The sequence below is a fragment of the Galleria mellonella genome, unplaced genomic scaffold (genome assembly GCF_026898425.1).
Source record: "Galleria mellonella isolate WM207_F2 unplaced genomic scaffold, CSIRO_AGI_GalMel_v1 utg33, whole genome shotgun sequence".
Lineage (NCBI taxonomy): Eukaryota > Metazoa > Arthropoda > Insecta > Lepidoptera > Pyralidae > Galleria > Galleria mellonella.
In genome coordinates this window covers 9,911,172-9,929,135 of record NW_026442079.1, presented here as the reverse complement: position 1 = coordinate 9,929,135, position 17,964 = coordinate 9,911,172, and the positions used below count along the sequence as shown (strand labels likewise).

Genomic DNA, 17,964 nt, shown 5'->3' with positions numbered 1-17,964 from the left:
AATGAATGATCTCAGGTCAGTTGGCTCATTGTGATAAGTTGGAACAAACTCCTGGAATTAACTTCAAGAACTCCTTGAATGCCGTCGACAGAGTTGCTTTAAATTTTCCACGTGGTGGTCTACCTGACTAGTCACCCACCATCAAAAAGTTGTCTTTACATGGCGGTGTTTCGATTTAAAAGGAGATATATGACAGACTAAGCATGAATGCATAAATGGCAATGGTTACCACTTTCACCAGACAGACCGCCAGATTGTTAGTAGAATAAATATATCAATAATCAATAATATGCAAAATGTAATACAAAAACTGCAATTGCAATGTAGTGTGCATTAAAGTATTTAGAAATATTTAAAAGACCTAGTCCATTACATTTTATTTTAATGAGTATTCAACAAAATGTTTTTTTGTACAGAAAAATATGACCGAGAGTTACCGATACGAAGTTTATAGAGGGATAAATAACATCAGCGATGTGGGTCGCATCATCCGCTACGATAACTTGTCATACTTCAAGTATTGGGTGAACACTAACCCAGGGCAAATAAGCTCGTGCAATAAGATCAATGGAACGGATTCTGGCATATATATGCCGTTTATATCAAGAGACCAACCAATTGAGGCGATTAATCCTGATATTTGCAGGTAACTGGAAAACACTATGCGATTTTACTCGACCCTTTCTCTAACCCTATGTCAACGTTATTAAATTTTAAAGTTTCAATTTGATATCATAACAAAACCTTTATAGTAAAGGCAAATAGTAACTAATTTTTAATAGATTTAAATCAAAATTGTTATAAATCTGGTTTATGACAGTCCATGAAAGAGAAATTTTACAAAATTATTAAATTTAAATATAAGGTTAAGAAATAAGTTTTGAGAATCGGTCTCATTGTTATATGTACGAGTATATGATCATATAAATCCATTTATAATATAACCTTGTTAATATATAGTAAGATTGTGTTCAACAAACAAGTTGTTTTGATTTAAAAAAATAAACTACTGTTTTTGCTAAAATTATAATTAGACGAATCTGTAAGTCGGGTATCCTTTCAGATAAAAAAGAATTTTCCGATTGGTTTACAACTGACGAAGTTATGAGATAACAAACATAAAAAAAAACGAATAAACACAACCGAATTGTGAACCTCCTTCTTTTTGAAGTCGGTTGAAAATCTCATTTCATGATATTCATTCATAGTAATCTCCAAAACCTGTGAACCGATCTTACTAAATTGTTTGCTCCAAGTTAAGACATAGAACAATTATTGTCCTGCTAATTTGTAATTTTTAATTTTGGACTAAAATTTGGTTTAATCTGAACTACATTACTAAGTTATTCAAGGATTTTTTGATAATTCCTCAGAAACGTTGCTAGTTGGGAACATTGTTTTATTTTTTCTATAATATTCACGTATAGATTTATAAACTGCATATATGGAGCGATATTTTTTCTCACATATTCGATCATTAGCCAAAAATTACGCAGTATAAGAATAAATAAAATCAGTTTTAAAATATATAAATAAAAACTTTTCATATGATTACCCATTTGGATTATTAGCTCAATTTTGAAATTTGGAGTACCCTTTTTGAATCCTCTAGCAAAAAAGATTAAAACATTTTTTTTTTCAATTATTTCCATTGCAATATATGCGGACTAACAATATGTAAAACTATCCAACATTTCAAATCGATAGTGTTAGTAACAAAGTCACACCATAAGGGTTTCTTTGTGATTTTTTCAAATAATGTTCACCAGGTCAGCTAATAGTACTAGCTAAAAACGAAAAAATTCAGCCATTGAAACGTCTGGTGGCAAACAAACAAACTCACTTTTACTCAGTAAGGATAATCTAAAAAAATATCTATATGCAAGCTTCTCGTTTGTGTTACACAAATGAATTTTTTGAACATGGTCAATAACCTTTTGAATAACGGTTTTATAATGTAGGTACACAATACACTTACTGTAATGTGTATTAATTTAATTGTATTAACTGGAACATTATTCATTGTACCATTGTTGGGAAGATACCGTTGAATAGATCAGAAATATAAGATGATCATTATAATAATATTTATACAACGATTCAGAATTAATTGGTACCATTTTTTTTTTTTATTACAACACGCACATGTAAAGGATAATTAATCTACTATATTTTTTAAGGTAAAGGAAATAATATAGATTTATAAATATAATTAAAATCGGTTGTTAGTGTTCTAGCTATATTTTGCTTTATTTTAATATTTTAATTTTTTTTAAATAAAAGACTTGTTGACAGATAGAAAAAGAATGAGTTTTTTTTTTTATTAAATTCAAATTATTATAAATAACAAAAAGTTTTCATGTGCTAACATCAGTTGAAAGGTTTCCGATATAATATCGTGACTCTGGTTAGTTGGCTATTTAGATATCAAGACTTATTATAGTAAATTTTATATGAGAATTCGTAAAATGATTGTAGGTAATATTTATCTCAAATCGATCACAATTATAATTATTGGGATACAATATAGTAATATTTTATTACAAGCAATGGCAATATTATATTGTCATAAAAATAAATAAATCTAGAGTATTACGTTTTCTAGTCTATTAGATATGAGAAAGTTTATAAAGATGTTTGTTGGTACTCAATCACACTTTTTTTTTATTATCATAAAAATACAGAATTACAGAAATTATGTTATATTAGCATTCAGAAACCACGTAGATTTATATTAATACTAAATACATTAAAACTATTTAACTTGTATTAAAATCATGCAAGAAGTATTATTTTAATTTACACTTGATGTTACTAATAGTAATATTATCCCGTACATCGGAGGGAACTTTGTGGGTACTTAAACAGCTGAAAGGATTTGAATGAAATTTAATGCATATCCAGCCCATATTCTCGTCCTTTTGATATAAGTGACATTAATTGGTATATTATAAAGTAATAAATTACAACAAAATTTTTTATAATATACCAATTTTGGTATACAAGTAAATATATTCATGAAAATTCCCAGAGACGTTTTTTTTTTCCATTACGATTAAATATTTACATAAACAAATTTAAATGAAATTTGGTGCAAAAGTAAACCACATCCTATGTTATCGCATTCACAATCACAAATTATAATTAATATTATAATATACATTTACAAAAAAAAAAAACTTCTATCAGTTGTTTAGTACTCATTGTAAAAATTCTGCTTAGTTCCTTATTAGATGACGCTGTGTAACGTAACCTGTGGTGTTTATTTATTAATTTATTTTACAGATCGATCAGGCTAAACTATGTACGCGACATGGAGTACGAGGGTGTCCCAGGATACCGGTTCACCACCGACGAGTCGATGTATGCTGACGATTATGGGTGCTATTGTCTCAACGTCACCAAAGGTATCACCAGACAGAATGGGTGCCTACTTAAAGGCGCTTGTGAACTTTTCACATGTGTAGGTAAGAAAACATTTTTTTATACAACTTACAATAGCAAAATAGCTGGTGGAAAGTTATAAAATAAAAAAAAAATACATACAAACATGAATACTGCTATATCTCCGTACGCTGCTGTTTTTTTATGACACTTAGAATGACAAACAAGATGACAGCCCATCTGATGGAAAGTGGTAACTGCCGTAACGCATGCTCATGCGTTGCCATTCAAGGTATTATGCCTCTGTACCCTGTAATTTCATTGCTATATCCCACCCCTAGATTATATAGATAGAATGTCTCCATAGAAATGCTTCGAGAAAAACGGGTCAACTTTTTCATACAATTTAGCGTGACAATTAATTATGAGTGATTCCTTTATAACTCCTGTATTTATTTTGTCTTATAAATTCTGCATCTTTGTAATATGTAAACTTTCATTTTATTTATTAAATAATACGTCAAGTTACATTTTATGCGTAAATATATAGAATATTAATAAAAAAAAAACGAGTCAGTTAATTTGACAATTAGTTGACAAATAATGGACCTGTTTTTGAGGCTCGATGCTCTATCTATATAATCTTAGATCTCACCCTTTAAACTGAAATACAGACATACAAACACAACTGCTTCACGGCAGAAATACGAATGATACAGAGGTACTCATGCAAATGACTTGTGTACATTTCCTGGTTTCTTTCTTTACCTTGTTCCTTCTATTTCTAAAGAATGTAATTGCTCACTAATACGGCTATTGTACATTTTAATTCTTTATTTATTTTTTGCAATAAAATCTACCAGTATTATAACTGTCACAATTTTCTTTTTAAAAGCAGCATTATCAATGCAAATGGTTATGTTAAGCAAAAGATTTCACTATGTTTGAGTTGTTCAATAAAATACAAGATACGTATCGTCCGCTTCGACATATAATAGAATTTAATGATAATGCGTTAATTAAATTACCAAATTGTCTAATGTTGGACATCAACAGATTATTTTATGACCAGATTATTTACCTATCAACATGGCCACTACCAGAATTATTACAGGCATGTGCATCTACATTTACACACTATACTATCTTATCAATATAATAAAAATTGTAACTAGGCGATATCTGTATATGAGAGATATTTAAACAAATTTAGGTGGTAGAGCCACGCTGTAATACCATATGGTATTGCAGCATGAATGGGCCGGCTCGACCGGGGAAGTACCACACCCTCACAGAATACCGACGCTAAGTGGCCGCACTTTTAGTGCGACCACATTCCGTATGGTGAGTGAGGGAGTCCGGAGGCCCATCCTATACCCATCCCCTTCCTTATCCTAAAATCCTCCCCCAACTCCGTCCCCCCATCTTTCAATACCATGGCAGTGGAATTTAAAAAAAATAACGTACCCCAGGGAGGTACCAGCAGCCATGTTGCTGGAGAATCCTCCCTCGAGCAACCACGCTCGGGCTACCCTGCGTATTCTGGGGGGGGCAAAATTCCGCTCTATGGGACCAAGGGCAAACAGAGCAAGACTTCTGCGGCATCCCCTTTGCTCAATGTGAGCCTCTGTAATATTAGGGGAATTCATTCAAACCTGAACGCTGTCCACCACCACCTAGAAACGGCGCGGCCGGCATTGCTCTTCCTCACGGAGACACAGATATCCCCTCCTAACGAAACATCATACCTGACCTACCCGGGGTATAAGCTTGAACATTGTTTTGTTTCGCGTGCCGGCGTATGTGCGTATGTCAGAGAGGATATCTGCTGTCGACGCCTTGGGACTCTTGAAGGTACGGACCTGTCCATTCTATGGCTGCGCGTAGATTGCAATGACCATCCCCGCATCTATGCGTGCCTATACAGGTCCCACAGCGGTAACACTGAAACCGACCAACTAATTGAGCACGTCCAAATGGCTACAGATTCCCTGCTTGAGCAGATTCCTTCCGCTGAAGTCGTGATTGTTGGCGACTTTAATGCCCACCATGCCGAATGGCTTGGTTCGCGTACAACCGACTATGCGGGAAGATCTGTTCATGACTTTGCTTTGGCTTATGGTCTGACACAGCTTGTTTCCTCGCCTACGCGAATCCCTGATGTGTTGGACCATTCACCTTCACTGCTGGACCTTCTGCTGACCACCCACCCAGACAACTATGTGATCTCCGTCGAAGCCCCGCTTGGATCGTCGGATCACTGTTTGGTGCGGAGCGAAGTGCCTCTTACGAGTCCGACTCCACCTCGTTCTACGGGTAGACGTCGCATTTGGCACTACAGGTCGGCAGATTGGGATGAGATGCGGATTTTTTTCGCATCTTACCCATGGAGGCAGGTTTGCTTCACACTGGATGATCCCGACGCCATTGCCGATTCCATTGCTGATGTGGTGCTTCAGGGAATGGAATTATTTATTCCTAACTCTGTGGTGCCCGTCGGCGGGAAATCCCAGCCCTGGTATGGAGTCTCCTGTAGAACAGCATCTCGTCTGAAACAGGAGTGCTTCCTAACCTGGGCTAAAGGTGTGGCGTCGCGAGATCCTAACACCAGTGCTCTTAAAAAGAAGTATAACTCTGCCTCTAGGTCTTTCAAAAGAGTTATAGCCACAGCGAAGTCAGAGCATATGAGTAGAATTGGCAAGAGACTGGCTAGTTTGCCCTCTGGGACTCGAGCTTTCTGGTCTCTTGCCAAAGCTGCACAAGGGAATTTTTGTAAGTCATCTTTTCCACCTTTGCGCAGGGAGGATGACTCGTTGGCCCAGAACGCTAAAGAAAAGGCCGATCTTCTTGGATCCATCTTTGCGTCAAACTCGACATTGGATGACGGGGAGAAACCACCACCGACCATCACGTGTTGTAGGAGCTCTATGCCTGACATTAAATTCACGCATAGCTCAGTGCGTAGAGCACTTTTCTCCCTCGAAATCCATAAGTCGAGTGGGCCTGATGGTATTCCTCCAATTGTGCTTAGGACGTGCGCACCAGAGTTGGCTCCGGTTCTTACGCGTCTTTTTCGGCTTAGCTACTCATCGGGCATAGTCCCAAAGTTTTGGAAGACTGCTCTGGTGCATCCGATCCCTAAAAAGGGAGATCGCTCAGATCCAGCTAACTATAGGCCCATAGCTATCACTTCCTTATTCTCGAAGGTTATGGAATCCATCATTAACCGTCAACTGCTCCGGTACCTAGAAGAGCACCGGCTGATCTGTGATCGCCAGTATGGCTTTCGACAGGGACGTTCGGCCGGTGATCTTTTAGCTTACTTAACACACCGATGGGCAGTGGCAATCGAGAGTAAGGGAGAGGCCTTAGCAGTTAGTCTGGATATTGCGAAGGCCTTTGATCGGGTGTGGCATAGAGCGCTGCTTTCAAAGCTACCTTCATTTGGGTTGCCTGCGAGACTGTGCATTTGGGTCGCCAGTTTTCTCAAGGAACGTAGCATTAAGGTCGTAGTCGACGGTGCATGCTCTGATTTAAAACCTTTGAATGCTGGTGTCCCGCAAGGCTGTGTACTATCTCCGACTCTGTTTCTTCTGCATATCAATGATATGTTACAGATAAGTAATATTCATTGCTATGCGGACGACAGTACAGGAGATACATTATATACCGGTCATGCAAAGATCTCGCGGGCACATACCGATGAGTGCCGGAATAGACTTGTGTCTGAAATCGAAACTTCACTCCATCAAGTTTCAATCTGGGGTGAACAAAATCTTATCCAATTTAACCCCAAAAAGACACAAGTCTGCGCGTTTACCGCAAAAAAGACGCCGTTTGTCGTATCTCCTCACTTTCAGGGCACTTCCCTTGATAAAAAGTCAAGTCTAGGAATTCTGGGCGTTGATATATCTTGCGACGTCCAGTTTTGCGGTCATCTGGAGGAGAAGGCTAAGATAGCTTCCAAAAAGTTAGGAGTGCTCAATAGGGTGAGACGATATTTCATGCCAGAACACCGCCTGAAATTATATACGAGTAAAGCCCAAGTCAGGCCGCATATGGAATACTGTTCTCACCTGTGGGCAGGAGCGCCACAGTACCAACTCCTTCCGTTAGACCGCATTCAAAGTCGGGCGGCTCGAATTATCGATAGTCAACGCCTTACTGTCCGACTTGACCCATTGAAACTGCGCAGAGATGTTGCGTCTCTGTGCATCTTCTACCGAATTTATCATGGGGAGTGTTCTGAGGAATTGTTCGGATTGATACCTGCTGCTGATTTTCACCACCGTACAACCCGCCACAAACTAAAGTTTCATCCCAATCATCTGGACGAGTGGCGGTCTTCCACCGTGCGTTTTTCAAGGCACTTTCTTCCACGCACAACCATTCTTTGGAATCAACTTCCAGCAGCAGTATTTCCGAACCGATACGACAACATAACCTTCAAGAAAAGAGTATATTCCTTTTTAAAAGGCCGGCAGCACACCTGCAATGCCGCTGGTGTTGTGGGTGATCATGGGCGGCGGTAGTCACTTACCATCAGGTGAGCCGCATGCTCGTTTGCCCCCTGTGTTGTAAAAAAAAAAAAAAAAAACACTGATCCATTTTACAAAAACTGATCCACCAAATTGGATATTATTTCCACAATTGTATTCTTAATTGTAACTTAAAATTTTGTGTATGTTTTATTTTAATATCCTACATATCTACAAGTGGCCTTATTCATTGGCTTTCCTACTTCTGAAATCCACGTGTACGAAATAATGGCCAAAAGTCTAGTTAACTAATAAAATATAAATTTTGTAAATTTTAAAAATAAAATGTTTATTCAGACAGTAACATAAAAAAAAATTAATGGTTTCCATGTATTTTATTAATGGAGGGGCGGGGGGCGGAGTTTATGCGGGGCCTCCCCCTTACGAAGTTCAGTTGTAAACCGATTTGGAATATTCTATTTTTATCTAAAAGGATATACTAACAGATGGATCCCATAGAAATTTTAACAATCCATAGAACATTTGTCACGAGTTTAGTTTTTAAATCAAAATTACTGGTTTTATCGCAATGAAATTCGGATTTTTTTTGTGGATGGTAATGTAAAAGTTTATAATTATATTGATATAATTTAGAGAGTTGCTGTGATAATTTCAACAATAAGTTAAACACAAACTATACATCCTCCTAAGGTACCATCATTAATCGCTGCAGGTTTTTAATAAAACCTAATTAAATAAAATATGAGCAAAATATAGCACAATACTATGTGTATTGTATATTGCAGGTAGCCTGTTGTCAGTTAGTTACAATTTAGTACTGATAATAGTTTTGATAAATTTGCTAAACTTTTTGATAAGATTTACAGCAAACGGAAGTTTATTATTTTCAACACACGGTAGCATATGGTTACTAACAAAAAATCGCTCCAAGTTTCATTAAAATATTTTATACCAGCAGAAGTTAGCGGCGGGATATTAAGTTACATGCTTCAGCTTAGCTGTAATTGGATTGCAAAAGTTTTTGTATCGAATTAGAGTGACATTCGAATTTCACTTGCTATCATTCAGCTCAAAACATTAATTATTTATTGCCCTAACAACTTAAACTATTACGAATTAATTGGACTACAATATGAATTGATATATTCCATTTATTACTCTAACAACCAGGACTATTATGAATTAATTAGACTAAAATATGGACTCCAATTCCAATTGGACTCTTAAAACATATTTACCAATATAATACTAATATTATATATTTATTATACGAATATTAAAAGTGAATGATTTGTTATGCCATTTTAACGCCGCAATAACTTAGGGATTTGCCATACAATTTGATATCTAAGTACTATTCGGGATGGCGAAGAACACATATCTACTACACAAACTACTTATTTGCGGGTAAAAACTAGTTTAAAATAATACTATCCAAATCAATTTAACCGTTTTCAATTGATACTTTCCAATAGCATTTCTTTTTATACATTTACAAATATCACTAGAGTACTATAATAAACATTATGAAATATTTAAAATGTATGTATTATTATAGATACTAAATACTTGACCTATAAACCTTCAAATACATTGTCACCTAGATACCATAATTTGTTTTTATCTATACTTACCACACAATCAATGTACCTGCCTGGCTTAGATAACTGGACCTAGTACGCGAGGTTAAGCTAATGATAACGAATTGTGATGTTCATTAATCTATACATGCAAACGAAAATACATATATATATATATATATATATATATATATATATATATATATATTTAAAAAAATAGAGGTCAAGAATTAATGTTTATTATAAATTAAATCAGTAATTTGATCAGTTTGTCGAGGTGTGATATTAGAGTATGAAGCAATCTCAAAACGCTACTCTTACAAACTCCATAGGACGATTGTTATATAAAAGGGTCTAGCATGATTAAAGATTTTGACAAAATTCGTTATTTTGATTTAAAAACTACTGAATAAAATTCAACAAAATGTCCAATCTGAAATTAAAAACTTTCAGATAAAAAAAATAATTTACAAATCGGTTTATAACTGACAGAGTTATAAGGTAACAAATATAAAAAAGTAAAACGGTATAAAAAATATCAAGAACCTCTTCCATTTTTTTAAACTGGTTGAAAATAATATGGGAATACAAATAACATAGGAGTAATCCAATTTTTCTTTTTTTTAATGGCGCTAAAAAAATAGATAATAATATTCCTCAAGAGTGAGAATAACTTGGCAAGTATTACTGGTACAAAGGGCACTATTGTATAATGTGTGATAACTGTGATGTCATTCTGTATTTACACGTACTAAATATACGACTAAACAACTACGGTAAATATTGAGAAACTAAAAAAGTAATAGAACAAATACACTTGTATCGTTTGTTATAAGTGCTTACAAGTAACATCGTAATTAACTTATCGTTTACAAACCATCATATATTTATGAGTGACGGTCACGATTTATGTTATAAATATGATTAGTTTGTGTTTTAATTTATAAATTATGGAATACAAAAATAGGCGAGAGGCCACTGCCTCACCTATTGACCCGCAACCTGCACGCTGCGGAAGCTCAGACCATTAAGTGTTTACTTAATCGCTCGTAGCAAAGAACCGCAGAAGGCCGACAACAACGATAAACCTACAATACACTTCATAGCATAATAATTACTAAATTAATAAAACTGTCACCTATTTGACGCGCCATTTTGCCTCTTTTATATTGTACATACTTAATCAATTCCTGAGTAATTACAAATTTCTACAATTTAGCTTTTCGAAATTTATACTGAGGATTCAACGTTATTTTGAAGTATATGTATACACGTAAATAATGATGCGGCGATGACGCACCCTGCCACCTCAAGGTGAACCGCCGCAGCCGGTGGGTCGCCGACATTGCGCATCCAGCTACGTGCAACACACTAGTCCGTTACACCTCGTATTCTCACATAACAATCCTTTATCACTCACTCCGAAATGTCCACCTATTAAGGTTACCGTTAATACGGGTGCGACACAGATTGCTCGCGAGCGCGCGGCGGGAGGCTGCCAAGTAAAAAGCATCCGCGTGCATATTTTGTTCAATCGCAAGTCACCATGATCCGCGACGTGTGGTGGACGTGCGCCCTCTTGGCGCTCGCAAGTGCGCGTATTTACGAGCGTTGCGAATTGGCGCGAGAGCTGATGTCTTACGGTGTGGACCGCAACCACGTCTCCACGTGGGTGTGCATCGCGTACCACGAATCCCGCTTGGACACCAGTGCGCAGAACCACGGCAGCGGCGATCACGGCATCTTTCAAATCAGCGAACTGTACTGGTGTGGCCCCGGTAAAGCCTGCGGGGTGCCCTGCACCGCGTTCCGTGATGAAGATATCAAAGATGATGTCGAGTGCTCGCTGATGATACACGAGGAGCACACGCGACTGCAAGGCGACGGGTTTATGGCCTGGGTAGTGTACCCACAACATTGCAGACAGAACACAAAGAAATATTTGGCTGATTGTGATGGTTTTCCAAAAAATATCACAGGAAAAATGTTCAATACTTACAAACCACAGGTCCTAGATTTTATCGATAACAATGTCACTGTTTCATACACTCCTAAAATTAGTGACCGACAACCGTCGTACCTGACGGTCAATGCACTATTTAATAATCATTTTCAACAAAATTATACCAAGACCACACCTAAAAATTGGTTAAATTATAAAATAGACAATATCGATAAACTCACTCTTCCTGTTTTTGATAATAAGCCTAAACTTGTTCCTACACAAATTACAAGCCCGACTTCTTATCCCACTACATCAACCACTACAGCCCTTGCTGTTAAACCATGGAGAACAATAGAAACAAATCAATTTCGAAATAAAATCACGTACGATAACAAGGATTTTGGAAAAGCGAGCGTGACTAAGGATGCAACAAAATATGATAAATTTACAACTTATTCTACATACACAAAGTCTTCAACATCAGCACCAACGATATATACAACTCCGAGAACATATAAGATACCTACCATCAAGACTAGTAGTAGACACCAGGTGGTATCATACAGGCCAGCGACATTGTCCACATCTTCGTATAATTTCCCTGCTGCTACCACAACGTTACGACCAGTTTCGGTACCTATCTCCTACAGATTTCCTTCAACGCCGTCGCTTCGTCCTACACCGACGCCAACCACTCGAAGACCGTGGTATCAGCAACAGACATTCTCGACAACGCCACAGGTCAAATTAACATCAAGGCCCACTTTTGGAACAAAATTTCGGACGACGCCTTCTCCACTTATAACGAAACGACCGAATTCAGCAACTTACAAGCCTACACTGCAAAGGTCCACTCAGTCCATTTTCGATCTTTATTTGAACCCTACGAAACGCCCCCAGATATCTTCGTTCTTCCGTTCGACCAACGAAAGTCCATACAAGCTGAGAATATTCGCTGGCGGCACCACCACACCTTCTCCTTTTTTTAAAGGTGCTACGTTTGGTGGCGCTTCGCGTAATCAGTTTAGAAGAGATACTCAGTTCCATAAGTAAATACTTATTGATAAATGTTCCACAAAATAGGTATTATGTAAATACTAAATTTATACCAAATAACAAATTCCTATTTTACATCTACATAAAGCTATAAAATTTTTTAAATTGTCTACATCATTTATACATCCTTTCCATAAAACTTTACCATTAAATTAAATTGATATTATTATAAATTTATTAAGTCATTTGTATAAAATATTATTACGCCACCATTTTATAAACCTTAGATAAATTAATCTCTTTATAGAGTTATTTGTCTAATATATAAATAACAGTTTAATTAGCATATTAAATAACTTGTCATAATACGGAACTAAAAGGTGAGAATCTCTTTCAACATGCATTTAAATTAAACACGAATAAATCAATCAATCACAATCATACAGATAGCATTAAATCTTTGTAGTTGCCCAACCCAAACGAATATACTAGTAGATACCGTACTTGGTACATATTTGATTTTTTAATAATACTTAAAATGACAAACAAGGACAGTTCACCTGACGAAAAGTGGTAACTGTTGCCTATAAACATGAGCAGAACCACGGACATCACAGAATACACTAATTCCCCTGTACTTCTCGTGCGTTGCCATTCTTGAGGACGATGAATTTATTCCTTTGTACCCTATAATTTCACTCTCATATCCCACCAAAACTCAAACCGAAACAGCTGTGCAAAAACAGTTGCTTCGCAAATGAAACGCGTGGAACAGGGGTCCCATGCAGACGAGTTAATTACCTACATAGTTTCTTTTTGGTTATAAAAACATTAAATGAATAATTAATAAATATTGCAGGTACTTAATTATTTACATTGACTTTGCGATGTCAAGCTAAGAACAAATATACATTCACAAACATCATGTTCAATTAACGCAAGTCGATCTGTAAATGACACCTGTTAAGCCGGTTAACTCTTATAATTTTATCATGCATAATATATACATACATATCCATACATTATTTTGTAACATGTCAATAATTATATTATTATTATGTGATTCACTCTTCCTTAATACTTATAAGAGAATTTTACAATAAAAAATATATGCGAATTCAAATACATAGAGCATAATATTATAATTATTATTGTTTATATTGCCTGCATTCTTCTAATATCTACATTAGACACCGGTACGGTAAAGCGAATAGATATAAATATCATAATACAATAAATTTATACCATAAATATTTAATTATTCATTATATTATTTTATTTATTAATATTTGCATTTGTTTGTTTTAGTCAGAATGTTTTATACATATAATAATAGTATAATTAAGAACTATGTGAAAATATAAGTAAGCTTCTAGCTTCGCCCTCTGGAAACCAAAAATGCAAGAAGATTTTTATTCAAATCCGACTGATAGTTCTACAGATTAATGTGTTTAAGCTAAAAACTCTTCTGCTTTATTAAATTATATCTGTCTATCGGTTACCTAATATACATATCTAGTACCAGCTCTGCTTAGTTTGAAGCTAGACGATGCTTTATAGAATGTACAAAGATATTCATTATTATTCTCAAAAATCAAATGAAAAATATGGGTATGACATTTAAAAAAAATATAATGATTAGTTCCATATTATAATTTAACTATAAACAAAGTAAAAAATAACGCATAATTTATAAAAAAAAAATACGATATCAATAAAAATCTAACATTTTAATGTCACATACTACCTACACAAACTAATTTTAAAACTGATTTAAATTGCACAAGGAACTAGATCTTTTGCGAAGATAAATTATAAATTTCGTTTTACTATTTGATACAATTCTAAGAAAGAAAATTCATAAATGCATATTCATATAGATTTATTTATTACACGCCATCTCTGTTTATCTGTCAGCAATTAGGAAATAATTTTTAAACGAGAAAAATGGCTAAAAAACTCGGCTACTCTTCTTATCAGACAAAGATTGAAATTATAAGCTTCAGTTTTTGTGTAGCTAGAAATTATTAACATAGATATTTAAATTACCATTAATAAATTATAACCTAAAATCCCGCCGCTGACTTCTACAGGAATAAGACTTTTTAATAAAACTGTTTAATGATAGATAAGCGGAAATATAATACAATGCGCCCGAGTTGTCTGCTCTCTGTTAGCCGTAATCTAGGGTTGTCAGGTGAAATTGGAATAATTTTGCTAAAGTCATCATGCTTTTTGATAATATTTATACCAAATGAAATTTTATCCTTTTATAGTATTTGATATATATATATATATATATATATATATATATATATATATATATATATATATATATATATATATATATATATATATATATATATATACGGTATATACGGTAACATACGATTGTCTATAAAAAATGGTAAGGGTTACCAGCCTCCAAAGTTTTGTTCTAATTATAGTGAATTATTTATATATATATAGCATAAGTTTAGATAAGTTTATTTAAGATTCTCTTTAGAAAATTGTTGCAAGTAAGTGTCCATTTGACATTCTAAAGTTGTAGTTAACTGAGTGTAGGCAACCCGGGTACAATGTTTCCAAGTTTCATTAAAGTCTATATACCCCTGCAAAAGTCTGTGGCGGGATCTTAGGCTATGCTATAATGAGACTACAGGACCACGTAATAAACCATCTGATTGTAGTAGTCTTACACTGTCCAACATAATATGGAGCGAATATATTTAATGGATTAAAAAAAATGTGTATGTAATGATAATTTATTGCAACACGTTAGAATTTTGTCTAATCATATTAAAATATAGAGATGAGCAAAATACCCACTTCGTGGGCACCTTGAGGGACTATTCTCAGAAACACTTGACCGAAACCACAGTCTATAAATAATGGATGAGATCCGAACTTGTCATATAAATCTTTGACGACATCAACCGATATATCAACTTGTTCGCCATTTAAAACCTGCTTTCATAGCCTTAACAACTGTTTCCTATATTTAGCATATATAATTATAATTAATTAATTTATAATATGCATAGTGACAGAGTAAGGATAAAATGTGTCATCTCTCTTTTTCATCTCAAATATGTGGTAAGAGGCGTTTCAAGAAACAAAGTATGTACGCCAATACAGGGGAAATAACGCCCGAAATAAATATACTAAACGACCTGGCTAGTATAGTTATAGTAGGCTTATATTCTCTTATGGAGGAACCCATGCCCAGCAGTGGAACATTAATGGGTTAGAATAGAATGGTTTTTCCAAGTAAATTGTACTTTACTAAGAAAAGACGAGTGATTGAAGTACCATAGAGTTTTAACTTTGTCGACATTACTGTCAACAATATTACGCGACATGAATAATACATAAAATTTTATTTTATGTATGTACATGTATATATATGTATGTATGTATGGTATGTATATATCTATACTATGACAAGTGAACTTCGTATCATTTGCAACACGATCTATTAAAATCTATTAATGCGAATTAGCGATATCTATATAAAATTAGCCATTTTTAAAACTTCTTCTTGTTTTACATCGCTCCTGTAAATAACGAACAAAACAAAAAAAGGAATATGTAATTTATTTGAGTTTTAGGGAGACCAACGAACGGCAACTGATTTTTATATATATGGATAATATATATATATACAAAATGCCGTCTGACAATGTTCTTTCACGCAAATTCCGAAACCGGTCGACGGTTTTTAATGAAATTTTGTAAATGATCGCTCTAACTTGAAATGGATCCGGTAGGTAGCGGCAGGGGGCAAAACAACGTGTCATTGTGCGAGTCCGCTTGTATAACAATAAAATTCACCGAAAGAGCTTTATCAACATTATTGTAGTATCAATATGTTTTACTCTAATACGATTGAACGTCTGATTGAATTTTAAGCAAATTATTGTAAATTAACACACAGTATACATTTATTCAAATTAACGTGGGCACATATTATAATTGTTATTACTACCATTTTCTTCTTTTGAACGAAATCAAGAAAAAGAAATTAAAGAAATATTAAGAATGTTTGAAGAAAGTTTCTTTTATATTCTAAAGTCCTAAAATGCTCACTTTTCATATTACTATCCAGTCTAAAAATATAACTACACACACGCACGCACGCACGCACGCAAACACGGACGCACGCACGCACTCACGCACGCACGCACGCACGCACGCATGCACGGACGCACGTACGCACGCACGCACGCATGCACGCACACACACACACACACACATTTTTTTATTAGTCTATTAACACAAGTAAAAAGAAATAATAATATCTTTTTATCTGATATTTCGATATCATTGTAAGTACATTTCTTTCAGAGAACTTATTTTAGTAAAATTTTCTCTCTTAATAAAAAATAAGTAGTTTAAAAATTAATTAGCTAATTAACAAACTGAAAGTTACTATAGAAAATATGTAACAATTTTATAGAATTATAGAGAGATAATTCCTACTTCATGTTCTGTGTAGGTAAGAAACTGTGAATATAACAAGTTCTTGTTTGCTCTCTTCACATCAAAGTGGATAGTTCACAACTAAGTAGTTATTAAAAGTTAATATTACTTTATAAAGTACACCGTATGATTTATTGCGATCTTAAAAAGATATAAAATTAAATTTTTATTGTCATACGTCATTATTATTACTTATTGAAAAAGTATGTGACATATTCGTTAATTAAAATCACTGGATAAATTCGTATGTCACAATGTTAGTTGCCATACTTTTCCGAAATGGCTTAACCGATTTTGCTGAAATTTTATATTCTATACTCAGTATATCTGAAAGTATGTTGTTATCTATTTTTTATACCCCTAAGTAATAAGGGTGGCCCATCCCAAAAATTTTTTCCCTAACAATAATTTATACGGCAAAACAACGCTTTCCGAGTCAGACAGTACTTTATATAGTATACTATATAAAGTATTCTATTTATATATTTGTTATTTGTTCTTTAATTACTAGTTTATCATATACTTTTTGCAAGTAGCAACGGTAACCCGAATTTAAATATTTTCAACCGACTTCAAAAAGAAGGAGATTTTCAATTTCATAGTATTTTTTTCTGTTCCTTATCCATATCTTTTTTTTTTTATCTGTAAGGATATACTTACAGATTGATCCCATAGAAATTTTATCAAATTCAATTTAATAGCTTAGTTTTTAAATCAAAATAGCTTGTTTAACCACAATTGAAGTCGATTTTTTTTTGTGGAATGCAATCATAATTATGAACTAGTTTAATAGACAGATTCTAAAGTTTTCACTGTTTATAAAAATCTTTAAATAGCCACTCCTATCTCAATAAGATCTCTCAAAATCATAAGAATATAAAAACATTTATATAAAATTACAAATTCCTGTTATTCATTTTGCCTGTACATCAGAATGTGTGACCATGAACACAGTACGACACATGGAAGACGTGGTTTGCATTTCTATCCTTTATTCGAATTACAATATATATATATATATATATAATATATAATATATATATATATATATATTATATATATAAATAATCATATTATG

At 34.3% G+C, this 17,964-nt stretch overlaps 2 protein-coding genes across 2 annotated transcripts in view; both read left to right on the top strand.

Moving 5' to 3' along the window:
• Window positions 1–17,964, top strand: part of LOC113521638 (sensory neuron membrane protein 2) — a 36,821-nt gene that overhangs the window by 15,561 nt on the left and 3,296 nt on the right. The window contains exons 5-6 of the mRNA XM_026907238.3: window positions 417–646; window positions 3,286–3,467. Of these exons, the coding sequence (XP_026763039.2) occupies window positions 417–646; window positions 3,286–3,467 (412 nt within the window). The remainder of the gene's footprint in view (window positions 1–416; window positions 647–3,285; window positions 3,468–17,964) is intronic.
• Window positions 10,671–12,569, top strand: LOC113521648 (uncharacterized). Its single transcript, XM_026907251.3, has one exon. It carries the CDS (start codon window positions 11,010–11,012, stop codon window positions 12,459–12,461), a length of 1,452 nt encoding a protein of 483 aa, XP_026763052.2. The 5' UTR covers window positions 10,671–11,009; the 3' UTR covers window positions 12,462–12,569.

Excerpts from the sequence above, each read along its gene's own strand:
- LOC113521648 (XM_026907251.3), top strand. The coding sequence starts at position 11,010 with ATGATCCGCGACGTGTGGTGGACGTGCGCCCTCTTGGCGCTCGCAAGT.